At 41.0% G+C, this 18390-nt stretch overlaps 2 protein-coding genes across 7 annotated transcripts; one reads left to right on the forward strand and one right to left on the reverse strand.

Annotated features, from left to right (window-relative positions):
- Positions 1 to 692: 692 nt before the first annotated feature.
- On the forward strand, positions 693 to 8390 carry LOC115680727 (transcriptional adapter ADA2a-like). Of its 6 annotated transcripts, none has more exons than XM_056303661.1 (12): positions 693 to 955; positions 1555 to 1610; positions 1969 to 2205; positions 3237 to 3302; positions 3392 to 3517; positions 3615 to 3690; positions 3971 to 4028; positions 4108 to 4217; positions 4538 to 4760; positions 5997 to 6207; positions 6940 to 7251; positions 8207 to 8390. In XM_056303661.1, the coding sequence occupies exons 1-12, from the start codon at positions 937 to 939 to the stop codon at positions 8207 to 8209; spliced, it is 1497 nt and encodes a 498-aa protein (XP_056159636.1). In that variant the 5' UTR covers positions 693 to 936; the 3' UTR covers positions 8210 to 8390. The 6 variants fall into 6 exon arrangements, with proteins under 6 accessions (XP_056159636.1, XP_056159635.1, XP_056159634.1 ...); XM_056303659.1 differs by lacking the exon at positions 8207 to 8390 and adding an exon at positions 7559 to 8110 and having other exon boundaries at positions 695 to 955; XM_030604555.2 differs by lacking the exon at positions 8207 to 8390 and adding an exon at positions 7559 to 8110 and having other exon boundaries at positions 696 to 955; positions 2024 to 2205.
- A 286-nt stretch (positions 8391 to 8676) lies between these two features.
- Positions 8677 to 17173, reverse strand: LOC130135160 (transcriptional regulator STERILE APETALA-like). The gene is made up of 2 exons (XM_056303663.1): positions 16937 to 17173; positions 8677 to 10331 (listed from the first exon to the last, which is right to left on the reverse strand). The coding sequence occupies exons 1-2, from the start codon at positions 17153 to 17155 to the stop codon at positions 9207 to 9209; spliced, it is 1344 nt and encodes a 447-aa protein (XP_056159638.1). The 5' UTR covers positions 17156 to 17173; the 3' UTR covers positions 8677 to 9206.
- Between the last annotated feature and the right edge of the window lie 1217 nt (positions 17174 to 18390).

Below are 18390 nucleotides of genomic sequence, written 5' to 3' on the forward strand. Positions count from 1 at the left end.
AAAAATGAAATAGACTGCACTTATTTTCCGACAAGCACCGACAAGACCAAATCTGAGTCCCAGAATGTTTGATTTGATTTTCTTATTTCTTGGACTAAAAGCATCCAAATTAAAGCTTGCACAGACCTCACTTATGCTTTGCCATGGAATTTCATCTTAGTAGAGGCCTAAATAGATTAAGAGGCAAGTGAAGATTCGGTCTTATGAGGAGGGTCCCTTTGGTATTATCTGTCATAAGTTGAAACTTGTGCTCTCCGGACTCCTGAATCTTTAAAATCACGTCGTCTAGATCTTCTTCACCAGATTCTTCCCTCCCGTTGGCAGATTCTTTCTTTTCTTTGTGACCAACAATGTGCTTTTTTGGTTCGCGCTAATCCTAATAAATCGTATCCAAAACTCTTCCCCTTTTTCATTGCGTATTCTCTTGCGATTCTTGGTAAGTTATTGTGCGGCGAGGCATACTTAGTCGAAGCGGTTTATGATTACCTGGTGTACAAATTAAGCTCCAACATGATAAAATTAATAACCCCAATCTAAACCTTTGCCTAGTTCCAAACCCAAACCTCAATTCGGTTCGGATCTTTTTGCCCGACCCGTTTACATCACCAAGCCCAAAAGGCCCAAATCCGCGTATGAATAGTAAATTAGCCGAAAAAAAAGTAATAAAGAAAAACCCCGGCAAAAGACGAAAATTACGACATTGCCATCGGCTGGGGCACTCTCTCTCGCCGCGACTGAGCAGCGCGACAGAGATCGCCATCGACGGAAGCGCATGCGATGACGCGAACGCTTCCGGAGCGAGCTCGATCGATCCGCATCGCGCCGGCGGTCGCGGGCTGAGGGATACCGTTCGGGCGGCCGCGCGACCTCGATCCGGGAACGGGCGACGTGTCTGGGCTCCGATGGGACGTTCTCGCGCGGCTTCTCGCCCCGCCGATGAAGATCCGAACCAGAGGTTTGTGTGTGTGTGCGCGTGTGTTCGTGAATATACGAGGTTTGGTTGTGATTATGAGATGAGGACTGATGTGTTTGGATGTCGGTGGAAAATTCCATGGAGTACGAAGTTGTCTCCGCGGGATTAGAGTCGGGCATTAGGGAGATTATGTCGGTGTGTAATTGGTTTCGTTCGTTTGCGCTCCAGCGATGTCGATTAGCTAGAGAGCCCGAGGCTTAAAGGATTTCGTGAGCCGTTCCCTGCTTCGAATGCGTAGGACCCGTGTGCTCTCTTTGTTCTCTAGAGCTTCTGAAATCAACTGGCTTTCGTTCTAGTTTCTACTTCTTTGAAGAGTTTGGAGAAATGGCGATAATCGTGAGCATTGTGAGATAGAATCGAGTTTGAGGCCCGGGTCATTTTGGGAGGATGCCTCGCTCGCGTAGCTGCGGTCGTTCGTTGGGTACCCTTTGATCTACCAACTTCGACTAGTCCCGTCCCTTTTGGTAGATTTGGGAATTCATTCGAACGCGTTTCCGTGTGGCCTTAATTCAAGGGAGTGTACATTTTTGCGTTGCTATGTATTGCTGGTGAAGCTCACTTGAACTTTTTCTTTCCGGTAGATCCAAGAGGAAAAAGATTGGCTCTGGTCCAGAAAATGCAGAGTCTGCATCTACAGGTACTTGTCGGCGACTTCTCAGCTCTTTTTTGGGGATATGAATTCTCTCTTTATTCTTCAGGCTTCTGCTCACATGTTTGAGTCGGTTGTGCCCAATTTTTCTTATGGGATTTAGAAATTGTTTTTTGATTGTTAAGCATTGGTTGTTCATAGATTATTCTTGAATTCATTCTTAAAGGCAATAAAAGGACCAAAGTCTTACGGCCCTACAATATGACGAGCTAGATAGTGGGTTAACCTATTAGTGGTCAATTGAATGGTTTGTTCTTTCTCTCGCTCTTAAAGGGTTAAATCTTGTCAATCTTTTCTCTCGTTCTTAAAGGGTTAAATCTTGACAATCATACTTCTTCTTAGGTAGGTCAAAACAGATTTCCTGTCTCTGATTTTGCTGAAAATTCCACTGTGCAATGTAGCTATTGGTCAGGGAAATGAAGAGAAAGGGGCTTCCTACCACTGCAACTGCTGCGACAAGGATATATCAGGAAAAATTCGTATTAAGTGTGCAGCTTGTCCAGATTTTGACCTTTGCATAGAATGTTTTTCTGTTGGAGCTGAAATTATCCCCCACAAGAGCAATCATCCATATCGGGTCATGGTTGGTCATCTCCTTTCCTTTGATTGAGAATGCCAGGATTATGTTATCTTTCATTTGTTGTGTTTCCTCCTTTGTTCTATGAAAGTGAGCATCTTAGACAATGAAGACACTTCTCCAATTTCTTGTTGTTAAAGTGCTTTCTAGTCTTAGTTTATCAATCAGGTCTATAGTGCTTTCTTGAATTCTTTTCGTCACTATACAAGTTTCATTTTACAATAATGGTCCGTCTACCTCTACAAAATAAACTTTTTCAGTCTCAAGTCTGAATCAGATTGAAATTTCTTAATTACTATGCATAATCCCTTAATTTCTATGAAATTATGGCTTACTCTTCCTTGATGAGTACTTCATGAAATTCCAGTGTTTAATGTTTCGTGACTCTTTTCCTTTCATGGCTAGTAACTTGATGGTGATAAACTTGCACTTGTGGCTGAGATACTGATTCAGTGATGCAATGCCGCATAGTCATGACTAATAACATTTATAGCTCTTGGAAAACTCCATGAAAGAATGGTCTCTTGAGAAAGAGATGAAAACAGTTTCAAGTGCTTTCCTAAGAAAATATGTAGACTCTGAAACAGAAGTTTTTTTTTTTCTCTGCTGGGGAACATCACGCTAGTTGTATCATTAACACGGTCTACAATTGTTTAGTTCGCATAAACACCCTTCTCGCTTAAATTTTAACAATAATCAGGTGAAGAGAGCTGAGAGCAGCCTACTTTATAGTTTTATACTGCTTTGACATTCATGAACAAAACTTTAGTGTTGCAAAAAAAAGCCCTATTAATTCGAAATGATCTCTATCCTGTTGAATGAAAGGAGTTGCTTGGAGTAAAGTGCAGATTAGAGGTTACATTTGTCTGATGTCTCTGGACTTTAAGTCATGTGCTCCATCTTCTCTTCCAAATGTGATTGCACAAGTGATGATGGAATGTATATTGTGCTGACACTTTTAAACTAGAATGTTCTTTGTAAAAATTAGTATTTCTGATCCATTTGTTTATTTATCTTGATTTTGTTCTTTGTAACAGGACAATTTGTGCTTTCCACTTCTATGTCCAGGCTGGAATGCAGATGAAGAAATGTTACTTTTAGAGGTGTTACTAATGTTTTCTATTCTACTTCAAAATAGTTCACCGTTTTTAGCGTTTCATATTCACAAGGTTTAGCGGTTTTTCCTATTTAGGGCATTGAAATGTATGGATTTGGTAATTGGGCGGAAGTTGCCGAACATGTTGGATCTAAAAGCAAATCACAATGCATCACCCATTACAGTGCCATGTATATGAACTCCCCTTGCTGGCCTCTGCCGGTAAGGATTTGTTACTTAGATTTATGATAACTCAATCACTAATACACCTTTTAGACACAGTATTTCCAATTATGATATGTTCCACATATTCATCTAGGACTTGTCTCATGTTATGGGCAAAAACAGAGAGGAGCTTCTTGCTATGGCCAAAGGACAAGAGGAATTAAAGGAAGGTACTTTCAGGATTAGTTGATTGATATTGTTTTCTAATCTGGTTTACAGGACTCCTACAGTCCTGCTATAGCTTGAGAGAGAGCAATTATGAGCAATTTCCTGCATGCCGGAATTTCACGGTCTCTTTAATCATATATCCATGTTTGAAGCTCAGCTGCTTTTCCCATTAGTAATGGGCACATACTGGCCACAGAAATACTTGCTCACAGTCACAGATTCACCAAAAACTTTTCATCTTAGAACCGAAAATTGCACGTGACTTAAGCTCTTCTTTAACAGAGTCATCTTCAATTGGGGAGCCTCTCAAAGAAGAGTCAGCTTCTTCTACAAAATTCAAGTACGGCTAAACACTATCGTTTGTCAACTATTATGTTATACCGCAGTTTTTACTTATTCCTCTGTATGTGCTCATTCAGATCCATGGAATCATTGAAAGAAATTCCAGTTCATGTACTTTCTTCCGGCTCAATTGCTGGTAAGAGGGGATGCAACATCTCACATACTAAGGAAGAAATTAAAGATGAAGGTAATACTTTTATGGAACTTGTTGACCTGGCTGTTTGTTAACTTGAGGAAGCATCCTCCTCAATTGGCTTCAAGAAGTGTTTTAAAGTATTACTTGATAGATAGCCTAGGGCTCATGTAGAAAAAGAACTACGAGGAATAGGGCTCTTGTAGAGTAAGATTTGAGTCCACGCTGATGACTTTGTGTGTTTTATCTGGTTTGCTTGTTATGCATAAGATAGATTACTGAGGTTAGATAACTCTAATTTCAATTCGATACAATATGCCTAAGAATGATTCATTCAATGTGGCTTTAGAATTTATTTCTTTTCTGTTCCACAGAATCTCAAATAGACAGGAGCATTGGAGAGAAAAAGCCTAGAATTTCTGGGGATGAAGGGCCATCTGCAACGGAGTTCAGTGGTTATAATTTCAAGAGGCAGGAATTTGAGGTTGAATATGACAATGATGCAGAGCAGTTACTAGCTGATATGGAATTTAGGGATACTGATACAGATGCAGAGCGTGAATTGAAGCTGCAAGTGCTACGCATCTATTCAAAAAGGTTTGGTTCTGTTCTACATAACGACTGCTAGATGGATTTTGTTGCTAGATATGCACTTGTGAGAGGCTGATTCAAACAGCATACAATTCCAAAATGACTATAGTGGGCACTGCATGTTGAAATAATCTTTATAATGTTGTTGACATCAGTGAGCAATTAATGGATATCAAACTTTGTACTGCAAGCATTATCTGGTATTGATTAATTTGACTCGACCAAATTGTTGAAATACCCAGCTCAAATCTCTCGAATGAATCTATAACTGACTGAACTTGACAGATGCATTGCGTCATGACATGATTGAATGCATCACGTGAACCGACTAATTCATCAATCTAGTGTCTGGTTCAGTCATGCATCATATTGTAGCATCCGTTTTCGCAAAAGTACTTGTTGTATAACATGATTGCTTTCTCACATCAAAATAGAATTTGTTGAACAACCATTTTTTTCTAAAAGTATAAGTTATTTGTAAAAGTGTCCATGATATGTCGGCTAAATAAATTAACACTCCAGCTTGTCATAAGCTGGACCTTACACATGAAACAAAAGATGTAGATGTAGTTACTTTTAATGACAATGGGGGGGACAAACAGGAATAACGGACATAATGGCCAGAAGAGTGTCAACATTCACTCGAAGCTTTGATAATAGTTAAATCATTTTTCTAAAAAGCTTAAACTTTCAGGAAACGTGACACAATAGATATGAAGCTTATATATGAATGGTATTGACGAAACAAAGCACGCTTCCTGATATATTCTCCTGTTCTGGAAATAAGCCACTCTCTTTATTGTTTACATGTTACCTTGGTGCTTGGACAGTTTGGTTCATGGATTATGCACTTTGACACATCTCAAATAGTTTTTATTAGCCATGTACATTTAAGATAGTAAATTTTACTGATTTAAAGTTTTAAGTATGAACATTGATTCTGACCCACCTTACCAAAAGAACAACATTGATTCTGACCCTAGATTTAGTTTTTGTACCTTGTTGAATATTTTCCATTAGTGCTGCTATTATCATTTTTGGTTATAATTGCTAAATGAATTTGCAACCTGCCTTTTACCAATTGGACTCTATGTGACATGTAGTACAAAATGATACTATCTATTTGACCGTCTTTTGGTGGAATCTCTGTACTGGTACTAGTTCTGTTGAGAAGTGTCCTTTTATCATTTGTTTTGAGGTGATTAATTTACCTTTCTTGCCCCTATCTTGAATATTTGACAGGCTCAACGAGAGGAAACGTAGAAAGGATTTTATACTGGAGAGAAACTTGCTCTACCCCGACCCATTTGAGAAGAATCTCTCTCCAGAAGAGAAAGAGATATATAAGCGCTTCAAGGTCTTCACACGGTTTCACTCGAAAGAAGAGCATGAAGAGTTTGTTAAGAGTATAATAGAGGAACATCGGATTGTCAAAAGAATACATGAACTCCAGGTCTGATGCACGCCTATTAATAGCCCGTCCTTTCGTATCGTCTGATTCATCCTGTGAGTTCCACATTTTAAAACCAAAAAATATAGTATATAACATGGGTACGCCCTTTTTGCAGTTCTGCAGCTCCTAATTTTAATGGGAAATGTACTTTCTCTGTGACATGCCGATGTGCCCATGCACATTCATTAGTGTCATGCCATATTTAGAAACTTCTATTGCTCCGTCAAGTTTATTTTCAGTGACAAACTTGGTTGATGGTGGATTAGGCAGCTTGACCATTTTCTGCTAAAGGTCTGTCCGCTGCCATACATTGAGCTAGTTCCTTTCACTATAATCCACCTGAAACGCAATATATGCAACTATAAAGCCAGTTGGGCCTAAAAATACTCTGCATTTATGGTCTTCGTTTTCTGTATTACTGCACAAGCTTTGCTATACTTTGTTTGAGTATCTCAGATCATTGGAAGTTCATAAGATTAGTGTGCATCAATGCCAAAATGGAAATGCACCATTTGCAGAGAGAACTTGTTGAAGTTTTGACTCTCGTTGGATAGGAAAAACATCTAATCTTCTCTAGTTTTTTTAGATTGGAAGTTTTCATCTCCTTACCAAACTTTGATGGAAAATTCTGATGCATCTTTACAATTCTACCTTTACTTTGATGCACTTCAATCTGCTTAGCTTTATATAGTGGTGCTCGCTCTTATATTTCTTTCTTTAATGAGCGTGTAGGATGCCCGAGCTGCTGGCTGTCGAACGGCTGCAGAGGCGAATAAGTTTATTGAGCGGAAGAGAGAGAAGGAAGCAGAAGGAGCCCGGAGAATGAAGGAAATTTCACAGGCTGGTCCGAGCGGTAAAATCTTTCCAAAGCCTAGTCATGTCAAAGTTGAGCAGGAGAGCAGCCCTCAAGGACTTGTCAGGAGCTTCTCGAGCCTTCAGTCCAGTGGCAAGGACACAACTTTGACATCACTGGATACTCTACACAGCTCCCTAGATGGTTGGGACATCAGCGATTTTCCTGGAGCTGATCTATTATCTGAAGCTGTAAGTACTGTGAGTGTGAGAACTATAAATCTTAAATTTTCATTTGAGAAGTGATTCTACAGAAAACTGTCGAACCAATTGCTTTTCTCAAACTAGCAACACTATGTTTCTTGAGAATCTCCCCCCATCGAAAGACGAAGTACCTTTTCTTGGTTTTGTCATAAAGCGCGACTCCCATGTGGGGATCCCTCTTACTTAGCAGGACATTAGAATTTAGAAAAATGATAGTGTCTTAATGCCAACGTTTTTCAATTTTTCGTCTTAAGCAGAAATTTTGACTGTTTGAGTGCTCTTTTCTTTCGTGTAGGAGAAACGTCTTTGTGGTGAGATCAGAATTTTACCAGCACATTATCTGAAGATGCTACATGTTATGTCGATAGAGATGTTGAGGGGCAACCTTACCAAAAACACAGATGCCCATGGCCTATTCAGAGTGGAACCGAGCAAAGTGGATAGGGTGTATGATATGTTTCTATCCAAAGGAATTGCTCAAGCATGATTTTGTGTGGGCATGCTTGATGTGTAAATAGCTTGTGCTTTCTTTTCATCTTCCTTTTCTTAGATCTTTTTTTCTTTTTTTCGGGTTTTCAGCCAGAGGGAAGATAGATGTTTAGTTTGGGCAATTGTTTGCTTATGATAGCAATTTTTTAGTATTCAATGGTTTACAATATGCCCGCTAGGAAGTAAAAGTCTCAAGCATTCGAGAGTTCCCCATCTTTTTTTCTGTTTGGCGGTCTTGTAAGAAACTGGAAATGTACTTTGCCAAAAGCTTCTGAAGAGGCTAGATCCGGAGTATTGTGTATTGAAAGCTTTTGTGATGAAAGAATCGAGAAAACAACTTCAGATGCCATTTTGAGTATTTCTTTCGTAGTTAATGCATGCATGCCACTCTCGTCATTTACTATTCCTTCCCAATACCGACTTCTCCTCTTTTCTTATGTCTGGAGTTGTGCAGTGAAATGGCGGCGATTGATGATTCTAGAAGGCCAAAGCAAAACGGAAGCATCCACCGTATGGTCCTGTTACGATGATGACCTCTTGTGCGGCGCTTACCTTGCTGCAGAACACGCGAAAACGAGCTCCAGATTATGTTGGCATGTTGAATTCTCCTCATTCTTTTATTGTGAATGCTCCAAGCAGCCGATGGATCAACTTTCCTTACCTCCCATCTCTCAGAGGGAGGTAATCAGTATTCGAATCACGGAAATGATCGCCTTACTACAGACAGCGAACGGAGTTCATGGAGACTGCGAACGGTGCATAGACAGAAGCTCAGAGGCGAAGATTGTTTCATCCCTTCGATCCTAGGCAACACTCGGACAAAAACCCAGCAACTCAAATACATCCACACGCATTCCATTTGGGAGAGGCTGAGAAGTTAGAACTTTGCACATCAATCAAAATGGAATGTAAGAATGAAACCCATTAGAAATGTGAAGTCAACAATGACTTTGCTTTACCGAAAAGAATACCCTAAAGAAGACTGACTGGAAAGTTAGAAAAAAAGCTACAATGCCGGTAGAACAAACATCACTACACCTAGTTTCCCAAATTTCGATCTACGCTTTCCTACCAGTACCACCCCCTCAGCAGCAGAACTAAACAATACCCCCACCTAGACGTATCTATTGCCCTCTATCGCCCCCCTAAAGCTAAAACAGGATTACCTACACAAATTTGCAAAGCCGTAGGATTAAGAGTGTCGAATGCTTCCTACCTCACTAGCTCTGGACAGAAGCGAATCACTTCCCCGTTCGTGTGTGCCCTGAGACTGTACACAACCCATAGCCCCTTGGTAGTCAGAATCAGTGTCAAAATGGTCCCTAAAACGAGTCCCCAAAACAGCGTACGCGCCCCTCCCGAAGTAAGCAGAAACCCAGTAGCACTTTTGCACATGCCTCCCTCCATTAGGTCAGTCCTCAAGTACAACACCTGAGGTGTTAGGATAGTCTACATTACTCTGCGCCGAAGTCCCACAGGTGTATAGTGGCGTCGTTGGAGTACACTGCCACATGGCGCTCATTAGCCACCATCGCGTTGACCTCACCCATCCCCTCCGCAAGGTTGTACAAGTTGGCCCCGCGCTCCACCTCCCAGACCCTAATTACACCCGCCACGCACATGAACGCGTACCCCTGGTTCATGCACCCCATGACTCGACCTTGCGATGCCCCCCTTACGTTGAACCTGCATATCTCCTCCGACGTGCCGACATGGCGCACGACAGCAAGCCCCCGCGTGTCAACGACAATGTAGGCATCTTCGTTGACATCGACCGAGGTTACAATGAGCCCTCTTCTCCTGTAACTCCGATCATGCAATACCACCCCTTGGTCTCTCAGGTCAATGATAATTACCCTCGTGCTCGTGGCTGCCACGGCCGATTCTTGCTGTGTGACGCGGAGACGACCCACGAACTGTGTCAAATCAGTCAGCATTTGCCAGCCCATGAGCGCTTCCGGATCGGTCAATGTCCCGCCCACAAAGACTAGCTCCTCCGTATTACTGTCCCAAATGCGGAAGGCCCGACCCGGAACTCCTGCGTAGAGTCCCACCCACCACCTGCCGCATCCCGCGAAGTCTACCAATGCCCCGTCATTGACCACATCACCGACGTGGGCCCTACGCAATGGGGCTCTGCCATCGATCATGACCACATGGATATCTCCATCCAGTGTGGCAAACACAAGTCGCAAATCACTCATGATGATGCCGGCGACTGCCCGCGGGTGTAGACCTAGTCCACCCTGGTGGAGGGGTTGGTAGGTGGTGACGTGGAGGCGCGTGGCAAGGTCGAAGAGGCGAACGGTCCCATCGGCAAAGCCGCAAGCAAGGTGGAGGTCGGATAGGGTGAGGCAGCGGCATATAAGCCCATGTGGATGCTCGTTCACCTCCAAAGGGTTGAATTGGAGGGTGGCATACACAGATTGCCGAGACCGGAAATTCGCAGCGGTCCGATGACGGAAGATGAACTCGTCATGCCACGTGGGATGGGTGAGGTGGGTCTGGCCCCATATGCATTGGGTGAGACGGGCCCACAGGGGATCCGAGTTCGAAACATTTCGCCACGTGGAGCACACCTGCACTTCGCATTTAGGCATATATAAGTTACGGCTGGTATCAAGCTACGTAAAAAGATCTGAGAAGTATCAATAACTACGTAAGAGATGACAATGGAGCTCCGGCACCATGGGCAACCAGAACACTAAATATCATGCATGCATGCGATTGCTCCACGTACAGTACAAAACACAAAATCATTAGGGTAAACATCAGAACCTAGGCTAGGTAACAATGTTCAGAAAAGAAATTTATCAATTTCAATTAAGTTAAAACACTGTCAAGATATTAAAATCTCCTAAATCTCAGACCTTCTAACATCGTACAACTAGCGTGCTTCCACCCAAATAATCACAATCTCATCGTCCAGTAAGTTCATCTGTTAAGATATCCAAACTAAAACGAATTAATGATTGTCTTATGAATTTAATCATATACCCATACTATCACAGAGGAAGGCTCGAGTCTATAATCTACTCATCAATCATCATTTCTCTCTCTACTGAATTTCAGGTTCGAAGACAGCCGCACCCGATCCAAATGACAATCTTCAGCTAGTAATTCTTCAATCATAGACAAGTCGACAGAGAACCCGCAGATTCTCTTCATAAAATAAAGATAAAATCACTTTGCTTATAGCATGAGGTCTGGAAAATAGTATTACCACATCTTATATCTAGATAATTGCCATTATCATTTCATAAGAATTATATTGAACACTATTTTCACATATCATCCCAGAACTCTTGCAAAACTACATGAATGCCAATTCCAAATTCGAACATGATAATCATAGAATAAACGACAGATTCCAAATTTTCCATATTTATTGGATATTCTCTTCTTTATATGTATTAAAGTTAACCCTAAGAACTTAAATTGTTTGAGAACTACACAAATTTCATATATAGATATGCTGGTGGATCCCACTAAAACAAGGTCGATCTTCATTCCAAAACATTAATTTCTTACTGAGAGAAGATTTTGTACTCAATATATTAATTAGCAGAAGGTACAAAGGCAATAATCCCCAAACTATTTTGATTTGTTCAATCTCGTCCTAACTTTCTTTCTATCCAATTGAATCCTTGAACTGTACACTATTTTGTTCAAGTTAGTCTCTCCGTCAAATACATGGACGGAAATGTTAAAGCTGAAGACCAAGATCCACCTCAACACCACTTCAGTACATGGATATCCATGCCATGCCACATCATTGTGCTCCTCCGACTCTTTGCTGACGTGGAACTAAAAGTAAATACAACAAATAGAAAAGAGAAGAAACAGAAACGTTGGAGGAAGTGCTTGCCGGTGGAAGAGAAGAAGACGGAGGTGGTGGCTGGGCGACGGTGACGGAACCCAGCCACCAGCAAAAGTCCACAGACCCTCGTCATTTCTTAGGCCCGTCACAGCCGGCACTTCCTCCCACACACACACAAGAGGAGAGGTGAAATATGATGCCCGCGGCAGATCTGCGCAAGGGTTGTGCCCTTGACTCGGATCTGAGCGAGGTCTGCCCTCCTGCAGGTTTTCTGGTGAGGGACGCAGCCCTAGCCGTTGAAGTGGCGAGTTCTGTTTAGAATTTGCAAGATCTATGGCTCGAGTCGCAGTCTATTATTTACGTGCTCGCCATGCAATCATGGCCAAGTCGATCAGTCGCAGTCTATAGATTGTAAGCCAGATGATTCCACAAACAGCTTCTTGGGGTTTTCTGTGAGATCTGGCGTGAAGCACGTGGGCGTTTTGGGGACCATGGAAGTTTGAGAATGAATATGGTGAAACAAAGCTATCTTCGGTGGTGTTCGTGATTTGGGTATATCATAAGTTGTTCCACTACCGAACCCTGATCATGTACATGCTCAGATGAAGTTAACAAGGAGATGTAGGATGATGTCGCTAGGGGCTTGGTTTTGCGAGAGGTGTTTGGTATCAGCTTTCGTGGCCATTTATTTGCCACCAAGAAGGCTGCATTTGAGGTTTGGATCATCCTCCGCCAGAAAGTGGCGACGGATGGGCTTAGGTATGCCGGCTCTTCGCTGGTGGTGGGTGGCGCTGCCACCTACAGTAGCTTGCTCTTCCATTCTCGTCCATTTTTGTCTTTCATTTTGTTTTTTGGATATCGTTTTCTTTTGAAAATTTGAAAAATATTTATTATGGTTTGCATTTTAGCTTTTTAATAGCCGCGATGCTACCGTTGCACTTGATAGCAACTTAACGGCCGAATTAGCGTTCCTGTTAACTTCTGACATCCTGTTAACTTCTGACATAACGAGACGACTCACTCGAGCAGAAATTTATATAGTTCAAGGATCTACTCGGACAAAAATAAATTCAAGAAGCATATTGAACAAATTGAAAAGAAAAATGGTCACTCCCAAAAAAGTAGACAGATCTACTTCAAATAATCTTTGAGGGAAATAATCACGTCATGCTTTGAAGGATGCTCCTAAGGCACTTCAACCACCAATTTATAATCCTAACCTCACATCTAGAAAAGGAGACGTTTAAGCCTAACGATTAAAGGACTTGGTTTCCGTGCTGAGCTCGGTAAAAAGGGCTGGACATTGCTCAGTAATGGTATTAAACTCGAGGAAAGGGTCTGAAAGCATTTCATTCTATTTTGGCTGATGAGGAAATCAATAAAGCATGAACTGCATGCGACAGTTGTAAAAAAGAGTGAAAAACCCTAAAGGCAAAACACAAGATTAATCAAAGACAACATCAGATACAAAATCCCAGCGATCAGAGAGAAGACATGGAAAAAGCTCAAAGTTGGCATCAGCTGGGGGCAAAAAGGCAGAAGTCGAAAGACGAGACGAAGCAAAGCGAAGCCTGTCAAAAGGCCAAAAAACCCCTGATCACCCAAGGAAATGCTGCTCCTGGGGCATTAATAAATGTGTACCAGCGTAGAGGACACACTTGGACAGGACCCAAAACCTCCACCCAAATAAAAACAAACAAAATAAAAATTAATTTTAAAAATAAATCACGAAATAAATTTATTAAACTTTTATATTGACTGCATGTTATGTCTAAATATCGATCACTCAGGAGTTACAACCATAGTTTATGTCATTTATAAACCAATTTCCCATATGGGTTTTTCTGTCTAATCATTTCTGCAGAAGGATTTTGTATTTTGTTCAGCCCTTAACCCTTGCCTAGGTTTTTTCCGTTGCAAACTTGTCAACACACTTTGGAAACGCTACAGAAAAGAGAAATGTACGAACATCTCAAAAAACATCTTTGGCTGCACATCAATGTGATAACCAAAGATGTTTTAGAAGATCGAACTTACTGTACCAACAAAAACACCAACAAATGCCTCAAAACTGATAACCCAAAAAAAAAAAAATAGAAAACATTAGCAAATGCAAAAAAATGCATGCATGCATGCGCGTGAAACAGTGTTTAAATGAGTTTTTCTTTTTCTTTTTCTTTGTGAAAGAGACAGACTAGACTGACTGGAGAGACTAGGGACTAGAGGCAGCAGGAAACTAGTGTGTATACTATATAGTCTTGTACTAGTCGCAGTATAGATTTTTGGCAGGTGTTTGTTTCCTCCTGATTTGCCTTCCCCTTTATTTGTGTCAGTCGAAAAAATAAGCAACAGAATTGCGATTAATAAATACATACATCGAAAGACGTTTATGTTGTTGGGGTTTTACGACAAATGACTTTTTCCCACTGTAAAAATCTTTTTTTTGTCTTGTTCTGTATATTTGACTGAACAAATGAGTTGTAGCGAGAGACCTTCAATCTCCTACTGTCTATATCTAATATCCAACCCTGTAATCTATAAGTTGTGGCTACGATATATCAGAGTTCAGTTTCTAGAGTGTGACAACTCCTTCCTCAGTACTGTCATTTAATCGCTCCGTGCTGTACTACACAGTTGAAAGGTACAGCGCTAGGGCACAAGCCGCACAACAGAGGCATGTTCTCTACCCACACATATACGGTGGTATTTGATGTTTCCAGTCGCATTTCAATTAAGCAATAATTACTTTATATCTATGCAACACTCATTCAAGATCCGTCTCAGATCATTCACAAAACTTATTTTTTTGATGGCCATACATAGTAGTTGCACTACGTTAAAGGAGGGCATGAGAGATCTGAAAAAGGTTCAGAGAGCCTTAAAAAATTCATGGAAACGAACTACCGAAGTCTCATGATGCAGAAAGGACACCGCAACAAAGTAGAAGCGAGAGCTGCACGTCTCACGAAGACCTTATCAAAGAGATCTATCCATTTGAGTCAAATTAATGTGGGAAGATCTCAATGATTCACGAGCTCTTCGAAAATAGGACTGTCGGTGTGGTCCCTCATATGTTCGTATACATGGGAAGCGAAATACCAGGGCATTTTCTAGAGATTTAGAGAGAGACAGCGAGTCAGAGCGTGTGCAAAGATTAGATATATGCAACACAAAGCGTGCTCTCTCTCTCTCTCTCTCTCTCTTATCTCCTACAAATTTTCTCTCTCTTTCATTTCCAAGAAAGAAAGGAGTGGGTTAACCCAAAAGGCCTGTGTCTCTCGTTAAAAGCAGCGAATCTTCAATGATCCTCTCTCCCTCCAACTTGCTCCTTTTTTCCACCCTTTCTCTTTTGACACTAGTCACAACTACCCACTGTTCCTCACCTGTGTGTCCTCCCATTTCTTTCATTCATTTAATTTCTAAGTGTGATCCACCCTTGTCAACACAATGAAGGATTTTTATTAATAAGAATGCTTTGGGCGGGAAAGGGTTCGATGACGAGAAAATCCAACTTACACACAAGACAATCCCGCCTCACAAAATACTTCACCTAGCTAACCCTATTATCTCTAAATTCGAATCCAGTCACTCCTAAATACAACTCAACCCATCTATATCTAAGACGAGTTTTTCAATTAAGGGCTGGAGAACCTAGTCGAAATATTATAATGAGAAGTACCTACGCCATCTAGTGCATTTAACAAGAATGGTACTTTAGCAATACGAGTACTTTGATTCGAGTTGGGAGGTGCCCTTCAATTAAATTGCAAATTCATTAATGCCTCTATGAGTTTCCTTTTTTTTTGTGGGACATCAAATCGGACATATGCTGTGGGTGGGTCGATAACTCGGTTAACCTGATCCCTTGCCATCCCTATTCAATACCCAGATCAATGGTTCAAATGCAGAAGTATTGACTATGTAGAGAACCGAACCTATATATGTCACGCTTAACCTACACCCGACGTGTAAATCTCTATCCCACTAAACTAGATTTTAAGGAACCCTAACATTCAGAGATTGAGCGACATTGTCAAACAATAAATTGTTTTTGGAAGAATGCTTTAGTCACAACTCCACAAGGAAGACAATAATGTAATAAGTTCAATCAGAAGAGGGTGGCAAAAGAGGATATATGGGGATCATGCATGAGAAAAACCAGTTCCTCGTCAAAAAATTAAGCATTGGGCTCCATGTGCCTTTTGGCATTGCTCATTGCACTTGCACATGCTGGCTTTTGACCGGTCCCTACGCGAGGCGCTCCGACAGTCCAAATCTATGGTAATGGATTTCGAAATTACTCAAAATGGAGTGATAGGGGCAATTCGGAATGGAAAGATGTACTTGGAGAATTTGTGCACTATATTGTGCAAAGTTGAAAAGGGAGAGAGAGGCTTCTGATCTGTGTATTGTAACTAAATATAGAAACGAGAAACTTACATAAGTATGGGGCACAGACACAAGTCCGAGGCCTCACTCATTAAAAAACACCCAACAAAGCTCATGTTACAGTAAAGTTCCTGCATCTCCCAGTGGATTCTTCAATGGGGAGGGACCAAGAAAGTTCAGTCAAAAGGCAGTTAGATTTTCTAGAGCTTAGGGAAAATTACAAAGGAAAAAAAAACAAAAGGAAAAGGAAAAAATCAGATCCAAAAAAACCCTTTTCATTGAGATACGGAAAGAGGCCCGGAAATAGGCATTTCTAAAGCAGTGAAAAGGAAGAGAGGGAAAGGACAAAGGAAAAGGAAAAAACACCCATCACCATTTTTCTACTAAGAAGAAACAGCAACCCTCAGAAAAGATATGGATTAGTTAGAAAAGGACCCATCGAAAGGAAAAAACCAGTCGCTTTATAGAAAGAAAGAAAAGGAAAAAAGCAGTTCCAATTCAGTTTCTTTGGTATGTCTAGACACATCAACATCATATCCCAAATCCAACTATATTCTCTCGAATCCAACTTCTCCATATAGAAGCTCGATCGCAACACCCCCCCGTACTCATTTGAATTTTGTCGCGTGGAAGAATTGATCAACTGGTCACTTTTGTTGCTTTTTGATGTTTCTGCTACTCGACAACTGTTGATACCTAATGCTGAACTCATTAAAAGGTCCCCTTCTTTTTCTCCTTCATTCTTAAGCAAGAAGGTTGACATCTTTTGAGATTTGTCAATAATGCGATGTTCCGAGAACTTTATGTTCTCTTCTTCTTTTCGTTGGGATCCAGTGATTGATGCGAAGAAAAAACAGTGACTCCAGCAATAAAACTTAAACCAAGAATTGCGTCCTAGCTCACGGCACTCGTGATCACGAACAGATTCAGCTCCATACGACGGACAAGAGAGAAAGAAAGAGAGGGCGTACGTACCCGAAAGATGCTGACGAGCGCAGGAGCGACGGAGAGACGTCCCCCGGAGCGAGCGTCAATGGCGACCTGCGCCGCGAGGGCCTCGAGGAAAGGCTCGGGCCAAACTTCGTTGACGCTGCGACGATGCCTTGAGGTCGAAGGGCCTTCGTAGTCGCCGCCCCTCCTCGCCGCCCCGCCGCCGCCGCCACCGTCTTCCGACGAAGACGACGTTGAAGACATTGGAGCGCTGGCGAGAGAGAATGGTACTCAAAGAAGGGGGAACGAAAAGGATGGTTCTTGGATAAAGACGCCGAGGGAGGGACCCAAGAAAGAGAAGCGGGTGATGGGTTTCGTGGATATATATATAACATATCAATGCGACATAAATATTTGTGATGTAATTTAAATATAATAGGTATGTAATTTTCATTTTTGTATTGTTTTTCATTTTTTTTTTCAAATTTCCGTAATATATTGAAATTATCTTTGAAAGGTGATGAGTGGTGGGGGCTCTGGAGGTTTCCCGCTCTGCAATGACGGCGGGAGTGGATGACTGATGGCCGTGAGTGATGGGCATTCCATGTTGTCGCAGTTGGTTCTGCTCGCTTTGCTTCTACTTTATCGAGCCAAAGCAAAAAAGTTTTCTATTTTCTTAATGCTTTAGTTACGCGATAAATAAATGATAGATGAAATATATATCAACTTACGCGTCGATATTTGTATATCGTAATAATTTCTGATAGTTAAAGCTGAGCGAGTTGAAATACTTTGATTAAGAAAGAGTATGCGACAATTCATATTGATTTATTAATTTTTTCCATTTAGCCACTTAGATGGAAAAAATAAGCCGCGTTCTCATTCGTTTTATATATATATGGCTAGATTGTTTTCTAGAGGAAAAAATTAAGGTGATTTTCTCTCTTTATCCACAAAAAGCAATCATCAACTTTATCGTGTTTTCCCGCAACTATTGTTGGAATTTATGATTCATAGACTACAAACATGAGCGTCCATCATATTTAATTTTGATTATATTTGTATGTGAGCGATGTTCGTAACTTATAATCACTAATATTTCTTACAACCATAATAGATTTGTTATACGGGTTATGTCGTTCATCTCATTACGGGTTGTTTGGTTGGCCTAAAGTCATTTCAAATAATTACATTTGAACTTTCCATGGAAGAAACTTTCCATGGAAGAAGAAAATGATGTAGATTTTAAAAATATGGAAAAGATAAGCCACTTTAAATGAGAAATATCTATATATTTTTAAAACTATCTCGAATAGTCAAAAAGGTGCATGAGAGCGAAAAGGCTAAATTATAATATATATAAAGACCTGGAGATTACTTTTCTCTGCAAAGTTTTTTTTCCCTCCAGGTGGTAAGCAAAGCATGCCTCGATGAATAATGATCAAATTAAAAAAGCTCTTTGCTTTGACTGGCACAGGTCAAACTTTCATTAATTACGG

The sequence above is a fragment of the Syzygium oleosum genome, unplaced genomic scaffold (genome assembly GCF_021117445.2).
Source record: "Syzygium oleosum isolate NSW1041296 unplaced genomic scaffold, Sole_v2.1 Sole_v2.28, whole genome shotgun sequence".
Lineage (NCBI taxonomy): Eukaryota > Viridiplantae > Streptophyta > Magnoliopsida > Myrtales > Myrtaceae > Syzygium > Syzygium oleosum.

Coding starts and splice junctions, on each gene's coding strand:
- LOC130135160 (XM_056303663.1), bottom strand. CDS start 17,155: ATGTCTTCAACGTCGTCTTCGTCGGAAGACGGTGGCGGCGGCGGCGGG. Junction 10,332..16,936: donor CGCTCGTCAGCATCTTTCGG/GTACGTACGCCC, acceptor TGCGAAGTGCAG/GTGTGCTCCACGTGGCGAAA.
- LOC115680727 (XM_056303659.1), top strand. Junction 1,611..1,968: donor TGCAGAGTCTGCATCTACAG/GTACTTGTCGGC, acceptor CTTCTTAGGTAG/GTCAAAACAGATTTCCTGTC. Junction 3,303..3,391: donor AAGAAATGTTACTTTTAGAG/GTGTTACTAATG, acceptor TTTCCTATTTAG/GGCATTGAAATGTATGGATT.